At 33.4% G+C, this 27,448-nt stretch overlaps 3 protein-coding genes and 5 non-coding genes across 11 annotated transcripts; 7 read left to right on the top strand and 1 right to left on the bottom strand.

Moving 5' to 3' along the window:
- The first annotated feature begins 63 nt into the window (after positions 1-63).
- LOC149743164 (uncharacterized) lies at positions 64-6,594 on the top strand. The gene is made up of 10 exons (XM_089882916.1): positions 64-494; positions 1,367-1,436; positions 1,662-1,742; positions 2,044-2,091; positions 3,147-3,262; positions 3,572-3,682; positions 4,337-4,434; positions 4,733-4,843; positions 5,093-5,280; positions 5,452-6,594. The coding sequence occupies exons 1-10, from the start codon at positions 276-278 to the stop codon at positions 5,793-5,795; spliced, it is 1,386 nt and encodes a 461-aa protein (XP_089739042.1). The 5' UTR covers positions 64-275; the 3' UTR covers positions 5,796-6,594.
- Positions 6,595-7,124: 530 nt separating this feature from the next.
- On the bottom strand, positions 7,125-20,138 carry LOC149743163 (uncharacterized). Of its 3 annotated transcripts, none has more exons than XM_089882533.1 (25): positions 19,978-20,138; positions 18,711-18,867; positions 18,313-18,398; positions 17,851-17,980; positions 17,525-17,672; positions 17,097-17,190; positions 16,199-16,270; positions 15,777-15,956; positions 15,002-15,154; positions 14,798-14,881; positions 14,310-14,420; positions 13,647-13,733; positions 13,209-13,268; positions 12,768-12,816; positions 12,256-12,403; positions 11,804-11,960; positions 11,530-11,643; positions 11,124-11,216; positions 10,742-10,842; positions 10,361-10,516; positions 9,886-10,012; positions 9,170-9,542; positions 8,733-8,795; positions 8,318-8,528; positions 7,125-8,124 (listed from the first exon to the last, which is right to left on the bottom strand). In XM_089882533.1, exons 1-25 carry the CDS (start codon positions 20,042-20,044, stop codon positions 7,912-7,914), a joined length of 3,234 nt encoding a protein of 1,077 aa, XP_089738659.1. In that variant the 5' UTR covers positions 20,045-20,138; the 3' UTR covers positions 7,125-7,911. The 3 variants fall into 3 exon arrangements, with proteins under 3 accessions (XP_089738659.1, XP_089738666.1, XP_089738674.1); XM_089882540.1 differs by having other exon boundaries at positions 7,125-8,121; XM_089882548.1 differs by lacking the exon at positions 8,733-8,795.
- Positions 20,139-21,583: 1,445 nt separating this feature from the next.
- Positions 21,584-24,906, top strand: LOC149743162 (STE20-related kinase adapter protein alpha-like). 2 transcript variants are annotated; one of them, XM_089883125.1, is made up of 10 exons: positions 21,584-21,834; positions 21,928-22,049; positions 22,322-22,430; positions 22,710-22,833; positions 23,012-23,183; positions 23,302-23,406; positions 23,615-23,684; positions 23,911-23,996; positions 24,367-24,526; positions 24,575-24,906. In XM_089883125.1, the coding sequence occupies exons 1-10, from the start codon at positions 21,795-21,797 to the stop codon at positions 24,670-24,672; spliced, it is 1,086 nt and encodes a 361-aa protein (XP_089739251.1). In that variant the 5' UTR covers positions 21,584-21,794; the 3' UTR covers positions 24,673-24,906. The 2 variants fall into 2 exon arrangements, with proteins under 2 accessions (XP_089739251.1, XP_089739259.1); XM_089883133.1 differs by having other exon boundaries at positions 21,589-21,834; positions 24,590-24,906.
- A 228-nt stretch (positions 24,907-25,134) lies between these two features.
- Positions 25,135-25,206, top strand: Trnae-cuc (transfer RNA glutamic acid (anticodon CUC)). The gene has a single exon. It is a non-coding gene; the product is annotated as a tRNA-Glu (tRNA).
- A 302-nt stretch (positions 25,207-25,508) lies between these two features.
- Positions 25,509-25,590, top strand: Trnas-gcu (transfer RNA serine (anticodon GCU)). The gene has a single exon. It is a non-coding gene; the product is annotated as a tRNA-Ser (tRNA).
- A 2-nt stretch (positions 25,591-25,592) lies between these two features.
- Positions 25,593-25,664, top strand: Trnaa-cgc (transfer RNA alanine (anticodon CGC)). The gene has a single exon. It is a non-coding gene; the product is annotated as a tRNA-Ala (tRNA).
- Positions 25,665-26,140: 476 nt separating this feature from the next.
- Positions 26,141-26,212, top strand: Trnaa-ugc (transfer RNA alanine (anticodon UGC)). The gene has a single exon. It is a non-coding gene; the product is annotated as a tRNA-Ala (tRNA).
- A 1,140-nt stretch (positions 26,213-27,352) lies between these two features.
- Trnam-cau (transfer RNA methionine (anticodon CAU)) lies at positions 27,353-27,425 on the top strand. The gene has a single exon. It is a non-coding gene; the product is annotated as a tRNA-Met (tRNA).
- Positions 27,426-27,448: the final 23 nt, after the last annotated feature.

The raw sequence follows: 27,448 nt of genomic DNA, 5'->3' as shown, positions 1-27,448 counted from the left end.
AAGTTACATTACACAAAAAAATCGCCATCCATTTATTTATTTATTAACAGTAAAGGTAACTGGTTAAGTAAGAAACGCCCCCCAATAAGACATGTATGATCACGCATGGCTGAGCGGCGTGGTCATCGAGGCGTGCTAATATAAACAAGTGAACTCGCTGCGTTGGTCATAACAGACGAATTTTCAGCGGTGTCGAGGTGTTATTTTTTGGATCGCTCGTGGAAGTGTCCATTTTCCCAGAGCCGTAGATACTGAAATAAATTTTCACTTAAGCAATGGCCACCGATGTTATGAGAATGGATCCGGCAGCAACCGATGCCGATTGCGAGACATCGGGAACTGAAACGCATTTCGCCGGGAATCATCGCCCCGTTTCCAGCGACCCGGCTACTGATATTGCCGATGTTGGTAATGCGAAGAAAAATCATCACCATAGACGGAAGCCATCTAAGAAACGACGGAAATGGAAACCATATTCTAAGATGACATGGGAAGTAAGAAATAAAGGATATTTAACTTAAATAAAATACATTATATACTTTAAATGCAATTTTGCATGCAATACTTAGTTCTGTAAACTGTGGAAACAAGTGAAATGATTTCTTGACCTTAACTTAAATTACCTAAATTAATGAAATTGTAAGACTTACCTCCAACAATGAAACATTATTAATATTTGTTCGAAGAAAAGGATTTACGACATAGTAAACAAACAACCCGTCTACAAAACATGGCATTTATCTTTGTGCATACAAAGCACATGTGCAGAATATAAATTCGCATTATAACGATATGTGTGTTTTATAACGATTTTGCCTGCTATAAAGTTAATTGCAGTGCTTGAACCAATTTGTGGTATACATAGAAAATTTCTTGTTAAATTTTTATGGAAAAAATATATATATATTTATATATATTATATACAAATTTTTTTTAGTTGAACAAAAAGAATGCAAATCACTTACTCTGTAGCAGTTTGATATAAGACAGAGATGTCAGAAAATCTGCTGAAACGATTAAGTGATACCTTACCTTTCAATTTTCACCTGACTTGATCTTGTAGTTGCTGACCCAACAGTTACCTTTTATAATAGCTATTAAGATTTGTTGTTTCAGCATGTTTATTTATTTGTGCTGAATAGATAAAAAGTCTGCTATTTTAATGTTTATAAATAAATATGGTAATTTAAACATAGTAGCTTCTAAAATATGGATGGGACAAACCTAAGGGAAAATAATTACATTAACCTTATTTTCCTATGGAAAATTTTGACGAGTACATAATATAAGAAAAACTATGCAGTTTTTCTTTGAAAGTTTTCTATTACAAAAAGAATATCTAAACATTTTTTGTATGAATTCTCAGGAAAAACGTGAAGCAGAAGAGAGAGAACAAGTAAGAGCTGATCGCATGAGAGGAGAAATGATTAAACGAGGCAATATATTGTTTTATTACATATTTTTTTATTGTAATATGTTTCATAACAGGCCCTTCATTATAAATACAATAAGAATATTATGGGCTCTATTTACTCTAACAACAAGTTAAAACATATTTTATAGAAAAAACTAATCTTTTAGAAAAAATCTTTTTTCGATAAAGGATATTTTAGTTTTTCACTCTAAAAGAGTTGTAGGAAAATAATAATTTGTATACACAGGGCGTCCAGTTGCTCCGTATAATACAACTCAGTTTATTATGGCTGAACATGACAATTATGAAGCAGACGATGATCATTATGGTCAGTATAATTATTTTCAATTTTTGTTTTGTTTGTTTACATATATAAATTTTTGTTTTCCACTTTTATTGGAAATTGTTTTGTTGATATTTTAGGTACTTAGGAATTGTGGTTTTATTTAAAAAATATTCCGGCCGAATAAAAAAATTTATACGTCATAAGAGTCTAAAATTACATCTAGAATACACTATTATGTTGAATTTAAAATGAATTCAATCAATTATTAAAATTAGGTTATTTAACTATTAATATTATATAAAATACATTTTATTTATCAATAAATGTGTTATATACATCACAGACAATTACAATAACCGGAATCAAAATGTGGATTCATCTGAAAATGCAGGTAAAAATACAATAAAAGTACTTAGCATGAGTTATTTTTATTTGTTTATTTTTGATCAGTTTTAACTAATAATATATTTGCTTAACTTTTTACAATATACATTTGGACAACTTAGCTGTTCTTGTAAGTTGTAAGATCTTAATTTAAAGACGAAAATTAATAAAATAATGAAATGTAGCCTTCAAGCTGGTGTTATAATATAAACAGGTGTATCTTACTATCCATGTGCAAGTATTGACATTTCAGTTCATAAAAATGCAATTTTTCTCCATACGCATAACACCTCCCACAAGTATTGCCATCATACTGGTTACTACAAATATAACTATCTCTGTTTATTTTAATCATACTACCTTTTTTTGTTTGTTTATTAAAAAATTCTCAATTTAAAAAAATTTCAAGGAAATTTGAAAAGTTTTATCTATAAATTAAGTTGAAAGATATTTTAAGGCCTGTTTTTTCTAAGTATAATATTTAGGAAACAATATTTTGTTTTGATGTTGTTTGTAAGCATATTAGCATATGTGCGGTATTAAATTATTTCTCGCGAATTATTTGCATACAAGCTGTGTATAACGTGATACCTACGATTTTGTTTTTCCACTCCCAAGACATTTATTTCAGCTACTGTTTGCATGAACATTGCTGTGGTTAACTTGTAGTTTGTGTAGCTGTATAATTAGAGTACCAGGTACTGGGTTGAAGTCCCAGCCTTGTCAGTCACCTGAAAGTCAATGCTCCAACACAATGACTCCTTACAGTTTATTAACAACTAATAAAACCACAATGTATGGTTTGTAGCAAGACATTATTTTTGAATCAAGACATTATTTCGAATTACACATTTTTAACCTTATGTATTCTTCTTTTGCCCTTTAAAATACCAAGCATAATAAGTATATACAAGTTATGCCATTACATGGTACTTCATTAATGACCAAGATTAAAAAATGATACTTCTTTGACGAATATCAGGTTAAAACCCACTGACTTCAATTTGTCCACCTAAACTTAAGTTTCTTGACAATAATTAGTAATTTCCATTTTTTCCACAGATGGTGGAGTATCCTCTACATCAGGAGCTCATTCAATGGTGAATCACGTTGGCTCACCTGCTGTGGAAACAGATTATACAGACTCACCACACATGGCGCCAGAGTTCATATCTCAGGTATTCATGTTGTACAGTATTATTTTAAGTAAGTTTTTTTTGCTTAGTCCAGCCGGATTAGTATAGCTTTTTGCCTTCTTTATTGCTATGATTAGCCTTGGCCTCATACAATAGAAGTTTTAAACTTGGTACTAAATTAATATTTAAAAAAAAACAAAAAAACACAGTTTATTGTTTAAAAAAATTCAAATTTTGCGATTTCGCCAGGAGTTTTCTAAAACCTATGAATTTGGTAATAAAATAATAATTTAATAAAAGATACAAAAAATACTTTTTTTTTTAAATAATTTTTTTTTCGATTTTCGCCAGGATTTTTCGGAAACATATGAAAGAGTGCAAGAAGAAAACTTATCCATCATGTCAAGAAATGATTTGGTTCAAGAGCATATTAATTTGGAACGCAATCTCAGTTACTTACAGGTTACAATCAAATGTTGAATGTTCTTTTACGGACTAAACTATGTCAACTTCATACACATTATTGCCATTTTTATTTTGGGTGTATTATTTAGTGATGTGTTATCGGCATGTTTTGTTTAAAACAGTACTTTTATACCTTTTCCATTTACCAAACAAAAGTACCTGAAATTCTAATCTCGAATTTATTCACTGTTTTGTTGGATTCTGGTAAAACTCAAAAATTACTTTCGTATTACGCCTTTTGTAACTGTAAGGTTAGTTCGACCATTTAAAACAGCTGCTGTTACTTGATGCTTAGCTTCAATATTTCAAACCGGATATGATCTTGAAATTAAGCAGGAAAGCCTTAGTACCCTGGATTGTTAGGGCATGTCTTAAATATTAAAGGAACAAATTGTTCATTATACAGAAAGACTAACTGTATAGTTTTCTCATACTCATAAAATTAGGAATTTGCCAGAAAAATTGTGAAGAATTCTGCTCTCCTGTTTTTGGTGACCAAAACAAATTTTCCAGAAATCTAACTTTACGATCGTCACCATTTGTCATCGCGAACATTTTACTACCAGGAGTAAAAGCCTAAGAGGCTTTCGAATCATTGTGAATTTAAAATTATTCCTGTAGGGATTTTATAATTGTCTCTTTATGATGCAGGATAGACTGGCTGAGGAGAAAACTATCACAAACTCATATTCAATAAAAATGCAGACTGTACAAGAACAACTGGAAGCTTTACAACAAGAGAATGAACGGTTTGTGTTGTTTTTAAATACCGGTTCATTTCATTATTTGTGCAGTTAACAATAGTTTAATCGACAAAATACGATCTCATTAACAACAAATAGCTGCAAGAATACTACCAGAAACACTTTAAAAACTAACTTTTCCTACTAATCAATTCAAAAAAATTTGAATGCTTGAACTTGACTAACCTATCATAAACATCTCATTATATGTTTTTTATTATATACTATTTCTATCCAGTGATCAACATCCTTTTATAATATTTCTATTCTGTCCTGAACGTTTTATATTATTTTCATGTAACAGATTGGTTAAAGAAAATGTAAGGTTACGTTTTGGTGACGAGGGAGTTGACACGTTACGCACGAGCGATTATGAATATGAAGCTCCGAACAGCGACCAATCAGATGATGAAAGGTGGCAGAAGATTTTTGGTTAATCTAATGAAATTTATTTTTTATTTTTTAGAAAAAATGGTATATTGTAGTCATTACTCATAGAGTGACAGTGCATGGCCGGACGAATTTTTAGGTTGGCCTCATACACCTTCTGCTCGCTATCCACTTATAACTAAAGCATCTTAAAAATGAAAACAACAAATGTTACTAAAAATTAAAAAAAAAAATTTTTTTAAATTTAAAAAATCCTTACAATTTTTTCTTGCAGCAAAATATCAATGTCAGTGAATGGTGGAATCCAACCACCCAACGGAGCTACAGAGCTTTTTTCATTGCCACCAAAAGAGGCAGCACAGAGTAGTGTGGAATCGATGGTTGTTTCATCACAATCACAGTTGTCACATGGTGCAAGAAACGAAGATTACGAGGCTGATGTCGCTTCATCTGAGGAGAAAGGTGAGATTGTTTGTGGTTGGAGTGGATTAGAGAGAACAGGGTGTGAGTTGTAAGTAGGGATGTGCCGAGGTTTTTGCAACTTTGGACAGGTGCAAGTTTTAGTCAAGCTTAGAAAGTCAAATTGTTGTAATTTTTGTGCATTTTTATCTTTTCTGTTCATGGTTGGTGTAGAAGTGAGAGAACGTCGTAAAAGAAGTCGGAACCAGAGAGAGAAAGATCGAGTGAGTAAAGAAAGAAGAATCAGTAAAGATGGGACGAGTGACGAAGAAGAGAAGATGAATCAAAAGATGTTGCGATCTTCCAACGATGTAGAAGGACACTCACCCAACGGAGAAGAAAACAATGATAAAACTGACGAGCGTTCGAAACGCAGTGAAAATAACGGCGTGAATTTCAAAGCGAAGAAATTAAGGAAATCAGACTCGTGTTTCATGGAAGTTGAGCAATGGGAGGAAAAGCGACCCTCGACGGCGAGCATGGAGTCTCTCACATCATGTTCCAACACAACAAATTAACTCCTTTTCATTTTTACGGCAAAATGTTTTCGCCTTTTTTTCTGCCAGCTCCACAGAGGTATCTACGCTTGTTTAAATGGAAAAGTCCATGTTAAGTGCAGAAGTTTCTTATTTTTATGTTTCATGCGCTGTACATACACTCCCACACACTTTTATACTGAGACAGCTGACACACATCAAGCAAATATTTTTACAAACAGTACAATTAGTGGTCATCAAAACAGCGAATTTAACCATCATAAAACCATTTTAAATTGCTAAAAGTTTTACATGACGTTTTTGTCATAGTAACCATATATAGATCTGCAATTAAGCTGTTTTTCTCCAGTTTTATTTTCATTTTATTTTTTCACAGCCCTCCATAAGTCTTGTTCCGCTTATTTCAAAGACAGGGTTCCCTCTAAAGCGGATTTGGTTTTTGAAAAGTATTTGCTCTCGACCGCCCATTATTGTTTCGTGCTGCTACCAACGTATCATCACTTTCAAAATACATCGCGCAGGGTGATCTTTCTTGTTTCTTTTTTAGCTTGGGCACTGTGACTTTTCAGCGAATCCACTTTTCGTTGTTGGGGCGAACCCTGTGTTTTAACTGGAGCGCGATATGAATTACGCAGAAGTCAGTACACATGCTCCTAGAATTTTTTTCCCTATAACATCCTTCTCATAAAGAAAACCTTAATCATTTGCAGTATGGTCGAATTTGTTGCTATCGCTTTAAATGAATTAAGGTTAAAATGATGACATTTTTGGTGCTTAGCTGACGTTTTCACGCGCATGTAAATAAAAAGGAAAGAAAGAATGAGTTGTTTTAAAAATGCTTAGAAATGCAAATTTTTGGAGTCTTTAAGAAAGTGTTACCACTTGAAGACACACAAAACAACCTTTTGTTTCCACTCGTTTAAAATGACTTAATTTTTTTAGTCAAGGGCACTATAGCTATCCAACAGCCAAGTTTTATGTTCATTTTAGTGGTCAGAGTGCTCGCCTCAAGACCAGATGCTGTGGGTTGAAAGTCGACGCTAACACCATTGGTGGCAAATATGTCAAGATTGCCGATTGATTCAACACAGTGGTCCTTTATGATTCGTTAAAATTGTCAGTCATATATAAAAACGTTACATACTTTACTTGGAATTGGGCTAAATGTTCATGAAACACAACATTCGTGCTATAACAACTATGGTGTGTCAAGGATAAATAAGTTACATCCATTCTTTGTTCAAAATACTTTATTTGTCTTCTTGGTCCACCTTGTTCCTAACAATGCTTTGGATTTTAAAACTCAAATTTTAAAGTGAAGAATTGATTTTCTTTACTAACACTAGAAGATAAGAGAGTCGGATCTGTATTCCTTTCATTTAAACAAAATCAGTAACGAAAAAACCTTTGTCTGGTATAAGCGCTAATATACAAAACAATGATAGTTGAAAAGCACCACTTTGGAAAATCAAATTAAACCGGCAAAACTACTCAGCTACTGTACTGAATTTGATCAGGGTCTGAAGATTTTATACAAAACTTGCAGTTCTGTGAGGTACCATGGGACAACAATCGACTGGGTGTATAAACAGAACTTAGCACAGGATTTAAATTAAAGCGATTTTCAAATGAGAATTGATAAACTTTTTAATAAAAAAGGTAGTAATATGTTTCAACCCCATAGACACAACTTTTTTGTTTCCGAAATTTGCAAAAAAATTAGACTGGGCTTGAAAAAAAAATGTTTTTCAAAAATTCGGGGCTATTTCTGTAACAAAAAAGACATATTTTCTTGTGTGGAGGGTACTGTAACTAGCATTGGAATGCACAATAAATAAGAAATAAAAATTAACTGATTAAAATATCCAAGTAATATATCACAGACGCATTGCAATAAAAGCGCATAAAGGGAACTGTAAGGAAAATAAAACTCAATAAAAGGCTTTTCGTAGAAACGAGTAACAGCAATCAACCCAAACGTGATTTCTCACAACAAAAAGTTGTTTCTTTTCGCTGGTTTACGTCAAAACCAAGGAAAATCTGATTGTGCAGTTTTAATATAACAGTGGAAACTTAAATAAATCAGCTGAGGACCAAATTTCTCAGTTATGTCCCCATTGGGATAGGTGAAACTTTCTTATTTCCAATTTTCAATTTCACTTCCAGTTTGGTAAATCTCTTTAAGTGAATGTTCCATGACATGGGTTTGCAACATTTTCTCGCCGTCCTCTCCAGAGTCCGTGGCAACTATAGAGAAGCCGCACACCTTACACACGTGCATCTTTTGAATGAGGCGAACTTTCATATAGGTATCAACACAGTTTTTGAAAACTTCTGGCATGTTCATCTGCTGAGTTAAAACAATGTTTAAGCAAAAACGTTTGTTACTAAAGAAAACAATTTAATGGAAATTTATACAAAGGACTTTTGTTTTTTTGAATCTGAAACCCATAAATGGAGGCTGGTTTGCATTTAGAAGGCTTTTAAAATTGTTAGGCAATATTTCAATTTAAAAATTTCAAATAAGTTACTAAAATACTTACAGTTTTTGCTGAATCTTTGGTCAGTTTATTTTCATTCATTTTCGTTTTCGGACAAAACCACGTCAACGTTGACTCATTGTTGTTGAAGTCTTTCATTGTGATGTCATTGAGGAAAACAAGCGTGTCACCAGCTGCTGCTTGCTGATTGGAAGATTTTGCCGAGGATTTTTTTGATTCTTTTTTATTCGGTAGAGGGTTGCTCTCAAGGAGTCTGAAAAAGTAACGAATGTGAATTAGGAAAATTTTGCTAGATTTTCTAAAACTATATCATTCACAAGATTTGATTTTGTTAAAGTTAATCTTTGTTCATTTAACTTTAAGTTGTATTTTTTACAAAACATTTTTTTTAGTTATTCTCATGCATTCGCCATTCACACACATAATCACACTGTTATCACTTTAGTAAAGCATCTACCTCTGGTTTAACATGCTTTCCACGTCAGAATCATTTTGAGCGGGGCAGCCATTATCATCCACACTAAAACCATGCAAATTAGTTGAAATTGTAAAAAAGTATTTTAATTTTTAGAAAATTTCCATTTCAAGATTTTAAGTAGAAATTATATTTTTTTTTAAATTTACAAAAAAAAGTTTTTAAAAAGGTTGGGAATTTGAAAAAGGATGTTTGGATTTTAAAACCATGCATTGAGGTAATAGTTTATTCTATATATTAATGTATTATTAACACTGTAACCATGCAGCCAAACATGCTGTTATTTTTTTTCTTTTAGTTAAAAGTCAACATTTAAATCTGAGATAAGATACAAAAAAGGTTTAAAAACAAAGTTTCAGAAGATTTTTAATTCACTCTATTTCTACAAACATTGCTCTTTAAAACGTGACTTCACACACCTTGAACTGAGGGCGGGGTCGGAACACGATTTCGATCCCATCATGCTCGTCTTTGCTCGAAGATGAGCAGCAAGGAGGCTCCCGGACTCTCGGATCTTTGGAGGTTGGGAGGAGATGCTCGATTTTGATCGATGAACGATCATCCTCTTCTCGCTGTCGCTTAGCAACGGGGAGAGTCTTTTCGGAGACGATCGGATTTTTTCGAGAGTTTTGTTTTTACTGAGGACATCTAGTGTTGGGTCGGAGTCAGGTTTGTGTCGCTTCGGAGAAACGGGATTGTTATCTTTCTCGCTGTGATGCAAGGTTTGTGGTTCGTTGGATTTCGATCGTTTTCGAGACGTGTGATTGGTGGAATCACTCAAGTAAGAAGGATCTAAGGAAATTAGGTTATTGAATTTCAATATAAGAATAAAATCAAGGACTTGAATGCATTTAGCTAAATACTTTATTCCATTGGTTTGCAAACTGTGCATAGTTTAACATTTTCAAATCGTGCATTTATACGAGCAGCCTCTTTTACTACACCCAAAATTAAAATAGTGCATTTTTTTTAAATGCGTTTGAAATGTAATCATGGTTTGTAGTTCTTTGTACAATATTCATTTAGTTGTAATGTAAATATATAATGTGTCCTAAAACAAAGAACCAGAAGCCCACTAAAACAAGTAATATAGCAACCTATATTCCTCAGCCAAGCTTCACAAACACACACTTACCATCACTCATGGTGTCCATGGGTGGATTCAATGAATCAAAGTCAATTTCCAAGAATTCCTTCTTAATACTTTCACTTATGTTTGGTGGAAAATCTTCCGCAACTTTTGGCATTGATTCAACTTTTTCCTGCAAATGTGAAAATAAGTTTAATAATAAAGCAAAGTGAGGACTTTTAGGTAAAAAAGACAGATATTTTTTTTTTGATTCGTTGTGGATAAGGTCTTTTGCCAAGGACCTCGGATTTAGACCAGGTTTAGCCCATTACCCCAAGATCTTGAAAGCCCATTTAGACAGAGATATTACCAAGATATCTAGGTATTGGTAAGACATAGTAATCTAGGTATACTCAGTTTTAAAAAATTTAAATCCACTAAGTATTACTAAAATTTCCAATCATTTTTGCTTTTAGGACAGATATACACGTTGCAGTGATTCCAGATAAACCAGTGTTGCCATATAAAAAGTTGCACCAACCTCAAAGTTTTTAGTGTCCATGGTTGATTGGAGGCTTTTCAGTGTTTCCATGGCAGCAGTTGCCCATTCACCTGAGCCATAATAATCACTGACGGGAACAGAAGGGAAACCGGCTCCACTCATTATTGCAGTTCGTAGCAAGCCAGTGTATGCAGCCTGTTGTGGGAATGAGGATTGATTTCATTTAATGGAATTTATTTTAGTTTTTAGATATTAATTTAAAGACTATTATTATATCATGTGTACTAATTGTGAAATATTTTATAATGTTGTAAAAGGCAAAAAAAACTAAAGTATGTAGAATCATGCTAAGAATTAAATATAGTTCTAGAATTTTACCAATATACGTTAAAAGTTGTTTTTTTTATAAAGATAACTTACAGCAGCAGCCGCAGGGTTGAGCAGCGTCGGGGGGTGTTCGTCAGAATAAGTACTATTGTGATCGCTGTCATTTGATTGGCTGGACAGTTCTTCATCCCAATCTGTAAAATATTTATTTTGTAAAATTTATCTGGTTTGCTTTGGAATTCGAAAAAAAATGACATAACGCAATAATATTAAAGTGCTTTGGAATTACAAAAAAAACTGAAAAAAAACACACAATAATAAACAAAATGTGTATTAATGCACTACAACTGGTAAAAACATGTTATTTTAAATAAAAATTCAGAATGCCTGTGCATATTAGTTTTGAACATATGTGCTATTTATAAGGTAAATAAGACTAGAGAAATATTTTCCTAATAAATTGCTTTTATCTTACTTTTGTTGGAATTAGGTTTTGCTTGTTTTGTTTCTGCATCAGATGAACTTGATTCGTCTTTATCTTTGTTGATTTGTTGATTGTTGTTGAAACCTGAGTTGTTGATGTTGAAAATTAGGCAGTTTGAAACATTTGTTGAAAAATTATTAATGAAAAATGGTGAAAATATTTTGTTTACATTCATAAGAAACAATGTTTTAAAAAGTAACTGAACATGAGGTGGTAACATCATTGTTAAAGTTGAGCGCTTTATAAAACATCCGCTTGATATCAAGTCAAAACATGATTTCCAATTTTTAAACAAATTTTATACTTTCTTCTCTTATGTTAGAAAAGGGAAAATATCAATGCCCGCTTTTTCCTTTTACTGCACACCATTAAATAACTTAAGTAACAAGGTCCAAACCTTTGAATTTCCTTCTTCCTTTTCTGTCCTTTCTTCCGGATGTTGAAACATTTGTTGATTTCATGCTTGCGTTGCTGAATTGAGATTTTGTTGTCGTTGTTGCTGATGAAGTTGCTGTGAGAGGGGGAATTAATTCATTCACCTTTTTGAAATGTTTATTACAATTCATCCACCTATTTGTATGTTGTTTTTGAATAAAATCAATAAAAAATTAAAACATAACTTTAAATGCAAAAAAAAATATTTTTTTTTAGGAAAAAGCTAATTTTATTACCAGTTTTCCTGTTTAGTTGGGAAATGAATTCTGCGTCGTAATCATTCTGTTGTTTCATCAGCTCAATCTTCTCGGCATAGGTGAATCCCCTCGCTGTGTACGGTCGTCTCATCGAAGCAACGGAAAAGGAAGCGCCACCCAGTGACGGACTCCATGACTAAAGATTAAAATTTTTAAATGATCATCGGATTAGTTAAATAAAATTGCTTATAAAATGAATTGTTTAATTAAACCATTAAACCTTACCAAATGCTTCATTCTAGGACCACTTTTTGTTATTTTTAGTTAAAATATTTTTGTTATACATATGTAATATGTTATATTACTTTACTCGTGTATCGTTAACTGCAGTGTTTACATAAGACATTTTTTTTGTTGCAGACACTGCTTAATTTCTGAAAAACTATCATAAAAGAATGCTGTGAAAAAAAATTCAAGGTTGTAATTTTCACCTGGACTCTTGTTAAAGTTGAAGTTGTTTTTTCCTTTGTTGCAACTGAAATAAGATTGGACAATTGAGGGGATGAACCGACCAATGGGAGGCTGAGAGTGGTGTCAGCTGACGTTGCTTGGGGCGACGCAGGTGGTGGAGGAATTATTCTGCAATATAAAGCAAGTTGTTAACAGCTGTGACCATTTACAAATTTGTAGAGGTTTTTACTAAAATTAATTGTGTATTTTACTTTTATTTAGGAAGTACAAATATATATGTAGTAACTCGTAGGTGGTGTATGAAACAGAGCAACCATGTTATAAGGACTGTCTTTGCCCGCCATGCGAGAGTAAATAAGTTTTATTTATTTATTCATATTTTGTAAATATACCAGCAAAAAACACTAGTGAAAGATTCAATAAATCACTGAAACACACTAGTTTTAAGCATACAAAATATTGTCTGGGTACAAGTGTGCTTTAAATGGTGTCCACACAACTGCAAACTAAAGTACTTTGATTTGTAACTTACCTTCCTTTAGAAGCAGTTGTGATAAGATCGTCAACCACATTTCGTAAACCTGTGTTAAATAATATGTAAGTAAGAAAAACGGATATTTAATTTTGCGATAGAATGATTTTTAAGGCGGTTGTTCTTACCCCCCAAAAAACTGTTGTTTTTATAACCCAACTTGACTATACTTTACTTTATTAACTGTACAGGGTGTATACAGATTGCATAGTCATGTTGTTGTCCTAAGTTTCCTTTTCAAGTAATCACTGTCTGTAACTTGTATAAGTAGTGATATATCTGCTTTAAAAAGGCCCACAGCTCCAACACGAACTGTTTAATAATTCAATCGTAATCACACAAATTATTTTAAGAAGTTAGTTTTTCTTTAGAAGAGGGTATGACACAATGTTTGGCTGCTTGTAGTTGATTTTTTGTTGTTGTTAGTTTAAACAAGCTTACCATCAAATGTATCTGCGGTAGCTTCAGTTGTTTCTTCTTTGCTTGGACTTAATGCAGAAGCTGAAGTTTTATTTGAAAAATTAAAATTTGGTATATTTTGGAAAAAACTTTTGAAACATTTGTCTTCAGTTTTAACTTGTAATAAATCAATCTCTTATACAAAAAGATAAATGGCATTTAGGCGAAATATATTTCTCTATTACTACTCGTGGTTAGCCTTCATTTTTGTTGGTTACGTTTTTGTAGCACCAGATCTTTAGTGTCTTCAGTTTTAAATTATTACATATTCAATGAATTGAAATGTACAGTGAGCTTGTAGAATATAAGTATACTGATATTTTGGCCATAGGCTTTGTATAAGGGTAGAAAAGGCCTCCTATGTCATATGTTGGATGTTAAACACAGTATTTTCAGTAACAGCTTGTGTAGTGTAAGTACCTGTGTCATACGATGTTGGCTTTAGTGTCGTGGTAGAAACAGCTTCGTGACGCACAAGTTTGCTTTCCAAGATTTTGTGCAAACGACCTAAATGTAGGATAATAATGATAAGTGTTGAAATGTATTTTCAAAATTCTGTTAGCGGACTCTCAAATATTTTCCTTTTTTTATTGCGTTTGAGTGTAATTTATAGAACTAGAGACATTTGTATTGATACAACAATCTATATGGACTGTTGCAATATATCGTGTTGTTAACAACAGAAACCAAAACCTTATTACTCAGCATTGTCAACTAACTTGCTACACCATAACAGAACTAACAAACTTCTTCGGCAGCATAAAGTTGCTGACTGGTCTAAACAGTTCAAAATATGAAGCACTTAATTTAATTTCATAGATCACCTTTGACAATGATTCTCAGAACTACTATTTTCGAGTGTTAAAAGTAAACTTTATGTTAATTTGAAAAAAAAAAAGTTTTACTTCTGAAACAAACAATAACCTATCATACCCAAATGCTACAAATATGCACATGATAGGTTTTTATCTGACAAATTTACCGCCATGCTTACTACACCTATACACAGACATCAGAAACCAATCATTTTAACATCAGCTAACAATATATGAACTCCCTACAACTCTACAAGTCCAAGCTCACCATTTTTATCGGGTGTTGAAGGTCTTTCATCATCGCTTGAATCTGGAGCACCCAGCATAAAACGAACAGACTTGATTGGTTTGTTTGTTTTTATCGGTGGTGATTTCGTTTCTGCGTTTGAAAATTCTGTAAGTTTTGTGTGCTTTCCGATACTGTATGCCCGATTTTGTGAATAGAACTGACTTCCACACATTGTGTGGTCATGTACATCATGCTTTAAGTCGAGTCAAAAAAGTTGTTGACAGTGCATCAAGCGCCAAAGTGTGTGAATTATCTCTTGCCTCTGGACTGACTTTAATAAGTTACCTTACACACCATTTTCTATTTTACACATCACATTTAATGCTAATTTCATACCGTTACATGAAGCTTTTATTATAATGGCTCTACCACACCAAAAAATATATAATCATAAAATATATGCTGCACATGTTATGCGCTTTCCTAATTTGAAAAAGCAAGTTTAAATATCAAAGTATAAGTTAAACCTGTTGGTATACTTTCAGTTGAAGAACTGTGTGGCCGCTTAATTAGTTGACTCTTCTCTGTTTCAGTTTCTAGTGTAGATTTATCTGTAGAAATGTTTAAGTTTTGTATAAGAATAAAGTGTAAATGTACCAAGTCCAATTTAATAACATTTTTCAAAAGAAAGCAAAACAATATTTTTTCTATGAATAAAAGGATAAATATACCTTTGTCTCGAACTCCTTTTACAATAGTTTCTGAAAACAGTTTTCTTGCCAATGGACGATCATTTGCCAGCAGAGTTAGGATTTCTGTGTTGTCTTCACCTTTCGTACGAACGGATGTGAACGTAAGGATTGAATCAGTGTCAATATTAGTCACTGTGGAGAGAATTTAATTGGTTAAGTTCAGGATATATCAGAATAGAATATGTAATTAGAGTATAAACAAGGGTGTGTTCACTTCTAATTATAATTGTGAAAGCAAAACTAATATGAAGACCAAATACAGTGTAACTATTATCTAACAACATAGATATCTTATTTTTAAATTTAAAAATTGGATTCGTATTGTCAAAAATTGGTTGTCTATTATTTTTGGTAATCAAATCCAAAACGTTGCTTTTTTAATAAAAAATTGGAAAACTTCCCAAAGTTAAATGAAATTTTCACAACCAGATCCCTACTTATTCCCCCAATGTATTTAGGAGCTAGAAACAGTGAAACCTAATTTACATGAATGTGGATCCATCATACCCAACCTCACACCCAACTATTTACATACATGGCGCCACAGCAAGCCCGGCGCCAAAGCACAGTTGGTTAGCGGGCCTGCCCCTAACCTAGAGGTAATTGATTTAAGGCTCGTCCTTGCTATCATTGTAGGTGCATGTATCCTTGGGCAAGACACTTAACGGCAATTGCTCCAACCCAGTGGTCAATAATCGGTTGTTAAAATTATCAACCATACATATGTTTCTCCCACACTTTACATAACACTTACATATTTTTTCATTTTTGTCAACACCAACAAGATCCGGGGTTTGAGCGACCACCAAGTTGCCGTCAGCAAACTTGATTGTTACTTGTGCTGAGTCATCACTGAATGACAAAGCAGATATCGGCTTCTCGAACTCTTTTGCAATCGCCGATATAATGCTTATTACCGTGTTGGGGGAATCACCTAAAATGGGAAAAATTATGTAAAATAAACTCAGAAATTTTGCATATATATATATATTACTTTTTTTATGTAATATTTTTGCAGACAATAAGTTATTCAATTACCGTATATAAGCCACTGAAACTAAAACAATCAAAATTTAAAATAAAACCACTTTAAAGGATATGAATGTTTAAGCTGTAAATAAGGAACTATGTTTGATTTAAAGTGCTTAAATAAAAGTATGTTGACATTTAGTTCACCTTTTGATGTTGAAATTGTGTTGTTTGACTCAGGGGGAGTTGGAGATTCCCGGGGCTGCGGGTTAAGAGACTCTATGGTGTAAGTAATATAAAAAATTAGAAAAAATGTCATTTTTGTCGATGGTTAGGCTAAATAAGGAAATGTATAGGCGATCTTAGAGTAAATTTAATTTCAAGATACTGATTTCGAAATGTTGAGAAGAATTAAACGTTTCCTAATGATAAACATATTTATGGCATTGCATGAATGGTTTTTGCATAAATATACATATCTACTTGCATTTTACAGATACAATATCTGGAATTTGAATAATCAAAGAAAACAATATGTATTTCCAACCCTTTGCATTTCAGAATAAATATATCAGATACCGATACACTCATTAATAGAACGCACGTACACAATGTTCATTTCAACACAAGGTATCATAATGTTCTCCTGGGGCAAATATTTACTCATCACATACGATCGTGACAGCACAGTTTGTTATCATTCTTAGTTATAATGTAATGACCTTAACAGAATTTCCACTTATGTGTATGCTAGTGGAGCTTTTAATAGTTTTGGAATTAACGAAAAATTGTTATATTTATAAGCTCTTTAGGCTTTGTACTGTAATCTATAAACACCATTTTAATTACACTGATAAAAAAATTAGTCTTTTTTGCTACTTTTCCTTTTTATTGTTAGAGTTAGCTCCTAAAAAAAATATTTAACAATATGGTATGTGTCATCTGGCAAGATATTATCAGGGACCCTGATTCAAGGGACCTGTTTTATCACAACAGCTATTTTTAATATTACATTGACACTGCACATAATAGCAACGGCAGCATAACTTTTATTAAACGTGCCTCATTATATCCTTTTTTAAACAGGTTCGGTGGTAATTCTTACCTGCAAGCTGCTCCAGTGTCATATCATTTGCTGCAGACGTCAGTGTTGCACCAGGTGGTATGACGTAGTTGTTCACATTTTGCTCATAATCGCCCTGTGAGAAAACAAACTTTGTTCAGAACTTGAGGTGATAAAATATTTATATATATTTATATTCGTACTTATTTGTTAATGAAGTCCAGTTTTTTAAAGTTGTTTTTTATATTGTATTTTCAATAACGTTTTTAAACTAAAAATTTACTTAAATAATACACCCCTAACCATAGCTCCTTCCTTTAGTTCAACCCATGAACATAAAATTTAACTAGAATATATTTACATACTTTTTTGTCCTTTGATTTTTTAGTATAATACTGTCATTGGACTGTGCTGTTTAATAAAGATATTTTGTACACGGTAGCGTAATGCATCTAAAATATTCATAATACCTTTTTAAAGTCTGAGAAATCCAAGGTTTTGTCCTGATCTACATATTTCTTTGCAATGTGCCACGGAAGTGGAACAGGGGGAACTTCCATTGCTTTTTCAATGTTGTGAAAAATATCAAGGTCTTGTATAAGAATCTTACTTGTAGATCTGTGTAATTATAAAACCATATTAAAATTATCTGATTCAGTGTATTTCATAATTTTTTGATTAACTTTGTGAAAACATCATTGTTAACTATTTTATAGCCACTGTTCCCAATTTAAAACTTTATCTAAAAAACATAACAATGTGAACCACAACCATGAATTAGAACGTTTAAAAGTACCTATGTATTGCTTTCAAATGCAGAAGGGCCTGCACAACAGTGACAAAATTTGATCTGCATATCATGCAGCAATATGCTTCAAAACGACGGTGTTTTCTTGTCACCACACACTTGGGATCAGATGTTGTTACTGTTAAGTATAAATCATATGTTGAATCTGTTCTTTATTATTAATTAATCTAGTGAAATTATGCATTGATTTGGTTATTGATTAGAAGAATAATTACAAACGTGTCGCTCGTTAAAAATGTAAATTGCAGGCAAGGGTAATGGATTCATACAGTGATTGGACGTATAAGGAATATGACACTGGATTTTACATTGTTAAACCACAACGTTTTAAGGTGATTATAAATGCTTCACAACAGAAATGGTCCCAAAATTACAAGACATAAAACAAAGAATTTATTAAGAGTTTTTTTCTTTTTGCAAATAATTAAACAAATGTCAAATATATTTTACCATTGGTTCCCCCTCGTGACATCTTCACAACACACTCCACGCACCCTTTCTCATGGGAAATATACCAGTAGTAGTTTACTGATCTCCTAAAATTAAACATTTTGTAAACAATGAATTTTACATAGCTTTACGAAGTACACAAAAAAACAATGCTTTTGTTTATAACTTTTTCAGATTGAAAGCAACCATATTTTCAGGTATTAATATTTTAGACATGTGTTATTTAACCAATATTGTTTTGAAACTTTTTCCTATGCTTCTTATTCCATTCAAGGCAATTGTGTTTCCTGACAAATTAAGTCAGAAAAGGGTACTTTACCAAAATCTATGTCCAAACTACAAAGTACAAACACATGTGCTTCAGTCTGTCTATAGGATTAAAGAAATAGGATTCTTACAGGGATTTCTGATCTGTTATTTCATTCCTGGAAATAATGCAGTCTGGGCCGAGTGGGTGGGTTCTTGTTGCTCTCACCATCTCAGGTAGCATCATGTTGCTCATGTAGTTGCTTGGTTCATTTGTGCTCATTATCGATTTGCCGTTTAGGTTCATTACTGTGGGTGGAAATATAATAAATGCATGTGAAACATTCTATTATATGTAGGCGATGCCTGCACATGACAGGGTATTGGTTTTGTGTGGAGGCATGCCTTAAACGGACATTTTTATTTTATATGCAGCATTTGAATACAGTTTGGTATACTGACCACTAATGTTTTAATCTAATGCCTTAAGTTAAACCCCATGTTTTTTTACCCCAATGTTAAACAAGACAGAATCTTACTCCATCTGATTGGTGTACAAAATTGGTGGGCTAAAGAAAATACACTAGTTTTTTTAAATACAATTCTAATTTTTCTGTTTACACAATGTTGAGACGTGTGTATTGCATCATTAGGTTTTAAACATATCATCACATATATAAATTTGACAGTAAAATGATTTTCGAATCTGTAAACACTCCAATTTTTTTAATGAAATAGGCTGGAGTGAAAAATAGGCTTGTAAAATTGTATACAAGCCGGTCTAACTAATTACATATAACTATGAGTTAGAACATTCTGTTTAATAAAAAACAAGCTCAAAACACAACTATTTGAGAATGAACTCAAAGGGGGGTCACATGTAGCATTTTAAACATGGTGTGTTTAATTGTTAATGAATATATTGTGCATATATGCTTGGAGTAATGTAAGAATAAAATCAATTGTTGCTCGCGCATAGGAAAGTATACACACATTCAATTCTTTTTCATAATCTACATGTTTGTTGTGAGGGGATGCGAAAAATCATGAGCCAAAATTAGACCATTGTTTGATCGCGAGCGCGAGCATTTGTAAAGAACGGTTTTAACAAAAAGAAACACACTCCGCCGCAGGCAAAGAGAGATGACCACGTCACAAACCGCGCGCGCTCTCTCCGATTGTTAAATCAATTGCAACGCGCGCACACACAAGTCGTTACGTTGTCACGGCATCGACACTGTACTGACGTCATTCCCTCCTGCTCGTTCCTCCTTCAAACCGAGGCTCGACGTTTGTATGACACCACAATGGTGCTTGTACTGTGGGTTGTGATATCACAAACCGTTTCTAATTGTTTAGACTAGTCGAAATTTCACATCAAAAGTAACATGTTTATTATAAATATTAATTATGACTTACCCGAAATCATCGGTTCAGTTCTTGAATACTTGACAACGGCGGGAACTCGTTCTGTCTCTAAGCTCATACGTTTCGACCTGCCGTCTGTGAGCTCACATCGGGTATACTGACGTCATAACCCGAAACGATTCTATTCAACGATCACGTGGTGATGTCATCGTTGCGACAGACCAATGAGAGGGGAGCTAAGAAAAAAGGTTGTCTGGCTCATTATAAAGAATAAATAAAGTAATTGCTGGCGGAAAACGGATTGCGTTGGCGATGACGTAATAGCACTGGATTGTTACCTAATTCATACGGCGTCGGTCAAGCAATTAGAAGTACAATGAAATAATACATTGAGGAAAGGTTGTTATTTAGGTCGTTCCTCTTCGTTGTTCTTGGTAACGTATTTAACAGTTACGTCACAAAAATAACTAATTTATTTACAAATCACAACAAACACAACAATGATCTTGAGTGATTATTTCCTGGTAATTTAAAGACACGCTTTTGGCGGTGGTCACTGTCAAACAGTTATCAACATCTGTTTCGTACAGCGTGACGTCGTAACGAAGTAGTCATGCCACAAAACACGTGCAAAAGAACCCCCACACTTAAGAACTACGAGATTTTTGCTTACGTTTATGCTGTGTCTCTCTTTCATGTGGTATTGGTAGAAACAATAACGAGTACGATCAATGTGTGTGTTCTGTGACATCTACAGTGTGTGATTAAATAAACATTTCCATATTACATGGAACACAGTATTACTTGGTGGTTTTCAAACTCGCTAAACTTCTGCTATCCCATGGTCGTATAGCCCAAGTGTGAAAGTTACAGCAATCGATGTCATATCTCATTGCCCAAGGACAATAGCTTTGTTGTAGTTCAAATTCAATACGGGATACATACGAAGGTGGATGTTATAGCTATAGCGCTCTAATGAGCGCTTCCATACTGTACATTTGACGATGACGTAGTTGTTCCACGAAAGCGTGACATAAGCGTTTGACGTCTAATTGCTTTCATCGGAAATTCAAAAACGAACAAGTTGATTTAATACGCTGATCACAAACACTTCGATTAATTGCTGGTGTTTATGCAGATATTATCGTTTGTTTTACAACTTATTTTGTTAAGCGCCCTATGCACGACTAATTTGAAGAACTGTGTATCCATAGATAATACATATACTATCTATGGTGTATTGGTACCATTAGCCTACATCGACATAACTATGTACGTATACAAGTTCATTATATTGCTTTGTTTTGTCGGTTGGGTCAAAGTTTTGTCATTTGTGTAAATCTTACAAAGTAAAAGACGCAGTTAATTAATACCAACACGTTATTTAACATACGAGGTTCGTTTTATAGAGATAAACATTCTAGAGGCAAACGTTTGGAACGACTAAATTAAACAAAGTATAAACTAGAAATATATTGCAATGTGTATGTGCACGATCGAAACTAGAGAAGTGAAACCGCGAACAATAAACACCCCATTCGAAAACTTAATCCCCCGCCACACGGTGATGATAAAGAGCAGAATTTATTTGTTTTGATATTTTTGGTTTACGAATGTTTAGGTTTTTAATCTTTTGGTTAACATTTAAATAAAAAAAAACGGATTTTGAGAGTCGGGTACTTATACTTTATGTCGATTACGAAACTATGTAATTAAAGGCAAAACAAGAGTTGATTTCACAAATCATACAACTTGTTTACGTGACTGTCAACAGAGGCTTATAGGTAGGGTATCGGATGTTACGTGGTCGGCAGTCAGATGTATAGTGTTAATGACTGTGTGAAGAGGTCACTCTGTATAAGCCAAGCATGGTTATTCGAGATGATTACGCCTTTTATAGGTTAATTGGTAAGTTTTGCAGTTTTTATTACCGTTTTTATATATTTCATTGATTGTTTATGGAAAAATAACTTTACAATTCTGTTTTTCTTATATTTATAGGTAAATGCAACTTTTCCAACACTAACATTTACTTAGTGAAATGTAAAGCTTCAAATACGCTGCTTGCAGTGAAAGAAACAGATCTTGATTCTGCTTCAACTGAGTGCTTCAAGTTTCTGCAGGTATTTTTCAGTGTATGACATAAGTATAAGTCAAATTTAAATAAAAACATATTTTTTTTGTTTTAAAAAATGTAGTCTCTATTTATTCAACACTGTTGTTACAAGATGTGTACACTATTACAATTTTGCTTCTCGAATACCCTTTGTTTTAAGATGAATTACTTAACAAGTAAAACTTATATTGGTACTCCTGTAGCTCTGTTACAATGTTTTATCATTAAATTATGTTTCTTGTTGCCCTCATTTCACAAATTTTTCATGGATGTTTTCAGCAAGAACTTTGGATCTCTCGAAGCTTGTGCCACAAAAATGTTCTTGTTCATAATCAAACATTGATCGAAAATGGAAAACTCTATGTTGTTAGTGAAATGATGGACTATGGTAATTCATTTATCTGTTTAGTAGTTCAAATATAGCTCACTTTTTAAAATATTATTATTTCTGAACATTTGGATTTATTTTGTCACTGAATTCTTTTTGTAGGTTTTGTGAGAAAAATACCGAATTCCCCCAGTTCTCATTATTAATTCGGTCTCACCTGTTTATTAACTGTTGTTGTTCCTATACGGTATAGACTATGCATTTCTATATGTTACTCATTTTAAAAAATGTATGTAATTAATATATAAGTGGTTTACATGAAATTATTGTCGTATTTAGGTTCTTGTACTGACTTAATGGAATCCCATTTTAAGTACGGGCTACCTGAGTTGGTGATTGCTTACACACTGCGTGAAGTTCTTAATGCATTGGAATATATACACAGTCTCCAATGTATTCACAGGTAATGTATTTCATATTCTGTTAAAAACATTTTATTTTTAATGCTTTTAACTGTTTTGCTATTGCCATGTACTTTGTAATTGTTGTATATATGATGCAATATTACAGAAGGTACAACGAGAACAAATGCTTAAGAACTTCTTTCTGAGGAAATTTCAACTATTGTATTTTATTTACAGAGGAGTAAAAGCAAGTCACATAGTTCTATCAAGTGACGGAAGTGTAAAATTATCTGGACATCGAAATATGATTTCTGTGTTGAACAAAGATTTTCGTTCTGCTCCAGTTCATGATTATCCACGACACGACACGTTTTTGCTTCCATGGTTGAGCCCAGAAATACTACAGCAGGTTTTATCCAATGTTACACAGTTTTATCGTATTTGTGAATTCTAAGGCGCATGGCAACCTAGTTCAGTTTTATATTTTCAGCCACATAGAGCATGTTAATAAAAATATGTTGTTACAGAACATGCAGGGGTATGGACCAGAGTCTGATATTTACAGTCTAGGAATCACAGCATGTGAGCTTGCTAATGGTCATGCACCTTTTACTGATATGCCAAGTACACAGGTATTTATTGTCCTCTATTAGATGTGGAGTTAAGGCAAGCCATATATTTATATTATTCCTGATAAGCTGACACACCTTTACTGCAAAGCTGAATTGTGTTTTAATTAACCTTTATTTGTATTTCATGTCTATAGATACGAAATCCCAATACATTCTATATGGCTTAACACCTTCATAAACCATAGGCTTAAAACATAGTTTTGACCAGATGCTGCTGGAGAAATTAAATGGCACAATGCCTTGTCTGTTGGATAAAACAACTGTTCCACTAACTAATGGTAAGTAAACATTCTATGCTATATGAGTGAGGTCTTTACACAAGGTAGACCAGACCAGCCCATTACTAGATGTTTCAAACACTATTAAATGTAATGCATTAATATGCCATAGATTTAATTGTAATATATTTATACAATATTTTGTGTAATTTTTGCTTTATTTCATTGTATTTTTCATTTTAAATATTGATAATTACTAATTAGTATCTGTTTGTATGATGAACAGATAGTGTTTTAGAAAATATGGATCCAAATATACAGGAACAACATCATGCAACAGGTGTAAGGAGTTTTTCACCAGCTTTTCATAAGGTGAACTTGTTTTTAGTTTTATTTTCTTAAGAAAAACCATTGTAAATCCAAACTTTCCGTTAGTGTTGATTGCATACAAAATCTTTGGCTACTTCTACTAACATATGGTTGGGTGGGGGAAGATGGGACACCTTTAACACATATTATCCAAATATCCTGATCGTGTTTTAAACAAATAACATTGGTCTATGGAAGTTGTAGGGAAACGGTTTTATAATTCTTTGTATTTTCTTTGTTTACTACCAAGTTGGATGAGAACATAGACTGAAAATGAGTCTCATCTTTCCCCACCCTACTATAAGTTAAAAAAGCTTCAATTTTCCCTTTATTATTTTAATACTTTCAAATTCTAATTCTTTTTGGTTTTTAGTTTGTTTTATCATGCCTGCAACGAGATCCCGCGCAGAGACCCAGTGCTTCTGAACTGCTTAATCATCCATTTTTTAATCAGCTTTCCATGCTTGAAATAAACCTTGAAACACTGCTAAAACCTTTGGTTCCAGTAACACTGCAGAACTATAAAACAGCTGGTAAGTTATTTTTATAATTAAAATCATTCTATGTATTTTGTGTCTCAGTTTTGTCATTTCTAGTCCATGGAGAAGAAATAAACGATTTATCGAAACAAATTGGAGCCTTGGAAACATCTGCAATTGAATGGGATTTTGACAATTAATATATGCTTGTTTTAATTTTAGTTCCTTGTTTTTTTGCCACTGCCTGTTTTCTGCATTTTAGAAACGAACCATGTTTATGTTAAATGTAACATCCTGAATAAAGAAACGGTTTAAAATATATCATCAATAGATGTGATTGTGATTGTTGCATAATATTAAATCTAGTTCCTTGCTGTTCAGATTGTTTTACACTGTATCATTTATTAATAAAATTTAAGCACCATAGTACAGTATTTATTTTGAAATTTCTTAGCTTCAGAAATTGTTGTTAATAAAGTGGATTTTTGTATTACTGGCTTACTTTTACCAATACCTTAGAGTTTGTGCACTAATTTGTTGGTGATATATTTTGTTTATCAATCGTATGTAATAGTGTCTGTGAAACATCAATTCATGGGCCATTTAAAATAGTTTAGTTATGCTGTAGAATAGAACAGCTGTTTGGAAGCAACTGTACTGTCTCCCAGGTGGTCTAGTGGTTAGGATTCGTGGCTCTCACCCACGCGGCCCGGGTTCGATTCCCGGTCTGGGAACGATTTTTACAACTCAGCAAGAAGTGTGCGTTTATTTGTATTTTGTGCATTTGGGTATTTTGTTAATATCGGTGCGGTATATCTTCTATGAAGAATAAAAGGTTATTAAACTACTATTACACGTGATATTTGTTTTCTTCAAAATTTGCAGTACATTGAAAGTAACGTACAAATGTCATGTGATGTTTTTATAACCAGCAAACTATGCTAAAAATGAACTAAAACTCACTAAATAAAACAAGTTTGGTTGGAAACAATTCGTGTGTATAGTATAGTGCTATTCTAGAACACGGTTCTGACGCGACGAGGTGGCCGAGTGGTTAAGGCGATGGACTGCTAATCCATTGTGCTCTGCACGCGTGGGTTCGAATCCCATCCTCGTCGTTGGGGATGTAGCTCAGTGGTAGAGCGCACGCTTCGCATGTGTGAGGCCCCGGGTTCAATCCCCGGCATCTCCACTTTTCGCTAACTTATTGATGATTTCAACAAATAATATGGTCATAAATTCACTTTATTTAGAAAATGAGTGTATACAGTATACACAGTGTATGATATACGCTTTATTTGTATGGTATGTAACGACTATATTAGTTGTTTCATGCACCCCAGGACTATTTATCTTTATGAATTTCGTCAATTATAAAAGCATGTCATACAATATTCAAGTTACTTTCAACACGATTTGTTTTCTGTGTTATTTGACCTTTAAGTAAGCTTATTGAATTCTAAAATAAATTCGAACCGGAATGTAATTAAATCATTAACAAACATAAAGCAAATTGTTTGTATTTCAATTTGATTTAACAGTTCTAAAAAAAGTTGAGCCAGTTCTTATGCGTTATATAAGTAAACAGTGGATTAAAAAACGTGTGAACGAGCAAAACCATATTTGTGCACAGGTTAATAGCGCGATTTCGCGTGGTAGCTTTCGTATGGGGATGTAGCTCAGTGGTAGAGCGCACGCTTTGCATGTGTGAGGCCCCGGGTTCGATCCCCGGCATCTCCACTCTTTTTCGTCAAGTGTTTTTATTATGGTTTTTGCGGTTCTGCGATGCTTCTTGGAGTGAGTTTAACTTTGAATGATTTTTTTAGTATAGGCTACGCATCGAAACTTTAGTTTTCTATATTCAGTATGACGTTGTTTCCGCTCGTTGAGCTCGACGATTAAATAACGTTACATTACCCAATTCAAACACTTCATTAATCAATGTCAACACTGCGAATACATCTTATCTCATTAGAGACTATTCCCGTAAAAACAGGACTCCACCTGTTAAATGGGGTTAATGACATCCTGTTCAGCCGCTGACAGGCTTAAATTGTTTTTCCTTTTTATCGCATGACGTCACACTTCTGTTACGTGATCCGTTCTGGTATACAATTCGTCTTTTTCTGTGGCACAACACGGCCTACTAGACATGTCTCTGTAGACACAATAACAAGAACTTTCTGAAGAATGAGAAAAAATCGCCACTACTGACACAGAGCCATTGGGGTCAGCCAAGGCCAATGGCGAGCTATTATGGACCCTTGCCCGGCCGCCAAGTAAACTTTTACCCGATACTCTATCCCTATCGGGTCACGGTTACCAGAAAAAGGAAAAACATAAAGCAAGATATTGTGAACTGTTGGCCTGTGGTAATAAAACACATAGAAATACAGCAGATATGGTACCCCGCTGTAGCCTGCATACGAAGTCTGAAAAACACGGTGTCATTCACCCAACCAGCAATATTATTTATTTAGTGGAGGCTATATATAACGTAATATCATATGCCTTTATCGCTATATGCGCTCGTCAGCTCGTTTAAAATTAAGTTACCGCTTAAATCAAATTAATATTAGCCTTTATAAAGTTTATGTTATTAGCAATGTGATAAGTTATCGCCGACTACATGTTTGTTGTCGTAATGGTTATATAGTAATTATTTTACATTTGTTAATATAATATGAAATATATTTATAAGTTCATAAGCATTTGGCCATCATCAAAATAAGTTTATAAACATAAAATACGGCAAACCAACATCAGTTACTTATCGTCAAATTAATACTAAGACCCAAATTGACCAAACAGCGATATGACTTTATCACGCCAATTGCGTCACGCAGTATTAGACTCCGGTTTCGCACCAAAATTCTTGTGGCCTCGATGGCGCAGTAGGCAGCGCGTCAGTCTCATAATCTGAAGGTCGTGAGTTCGATCCTCACTCGGGGCACATTTTGTAGTTTCATTTTACCA

The sequence above is a fragment of the Ciona robusta genome, chromosome 1, assembly GCF_009617815.1.
Source record: "Ciona robusta chromosome 1, ASM961781v2".
Lineage (NCBI taxonomy): Eukaryota > Metazoa > Chordata > Ascidiacea > Phlebobranchia > Cionidae > Ciona > Ciona robusta.
Note: the sequence above shows the minus strand (reverse complement) of the source record. Positions and strands in the feature narration are given on the sequence as shown.

Coding starts and splice junctions, on each gene's coding strand:
- LOC149743162 (XM_089883125.1), top strand. CDS start 21,795: ATGGTTATTCGAGATGATTACGCCTTTTATAGGTTAATTG. Junction 22,834..23,011: donor AGTCTCCAATGTATTCACAG/GTAATGTATTTC, acceptor TTTTATTTACAG/AGGAGTAAAAGCAAGTCACA. Junction 23,184..23,301: donor GCCCAGAAATACTACAGCAG/GTTTTATCCAAT, acceptor ATGTTGTTACAG/AACATGCAGGGGTATGGACC.
- LOC149743163 (XM_089882533.1), bottom strand. CDS start 20,044: ATGAGCTTAGAGACAGAACGAGTTCCCGCCGTTGTCAAGTATTCAAGA. Junction 12,404..12,767: donor ACAACTGCTTCTAAAGGAAG/GTAAGTTACAAA, acceptor TTTATATTGCAG/AATAATTCCTCCACCACCTG. Junction 8,529..8,732: donor GAAAGCATGTTAAACCAGAG/GTAGATGCTTTA, acceptor TTACTTTTTCAG/ACTCCTTGAGAGCAACCCTC.
- LOC149743164 (XM_089882916.1), top strand. CDS start 276: ATGGCCACCGATGTTATGAGAATGGATCCGGCAGCAACCGATGCCGAT. Junction 495..1,366: donor ATTCTAAGATGACATGGGAA/GTAAGAAATAAA, acceptor ATGAATTCTCAG/GAAAAACGTGAAGCAGAAGA. Junction 5,281..5,451: donor CGCTTCATCTGAGGAGAAAG/GTGAGATTGTTT, acceptor TGGTTGGTGTAG/AAGTGAGAGAACGTCGTAAA.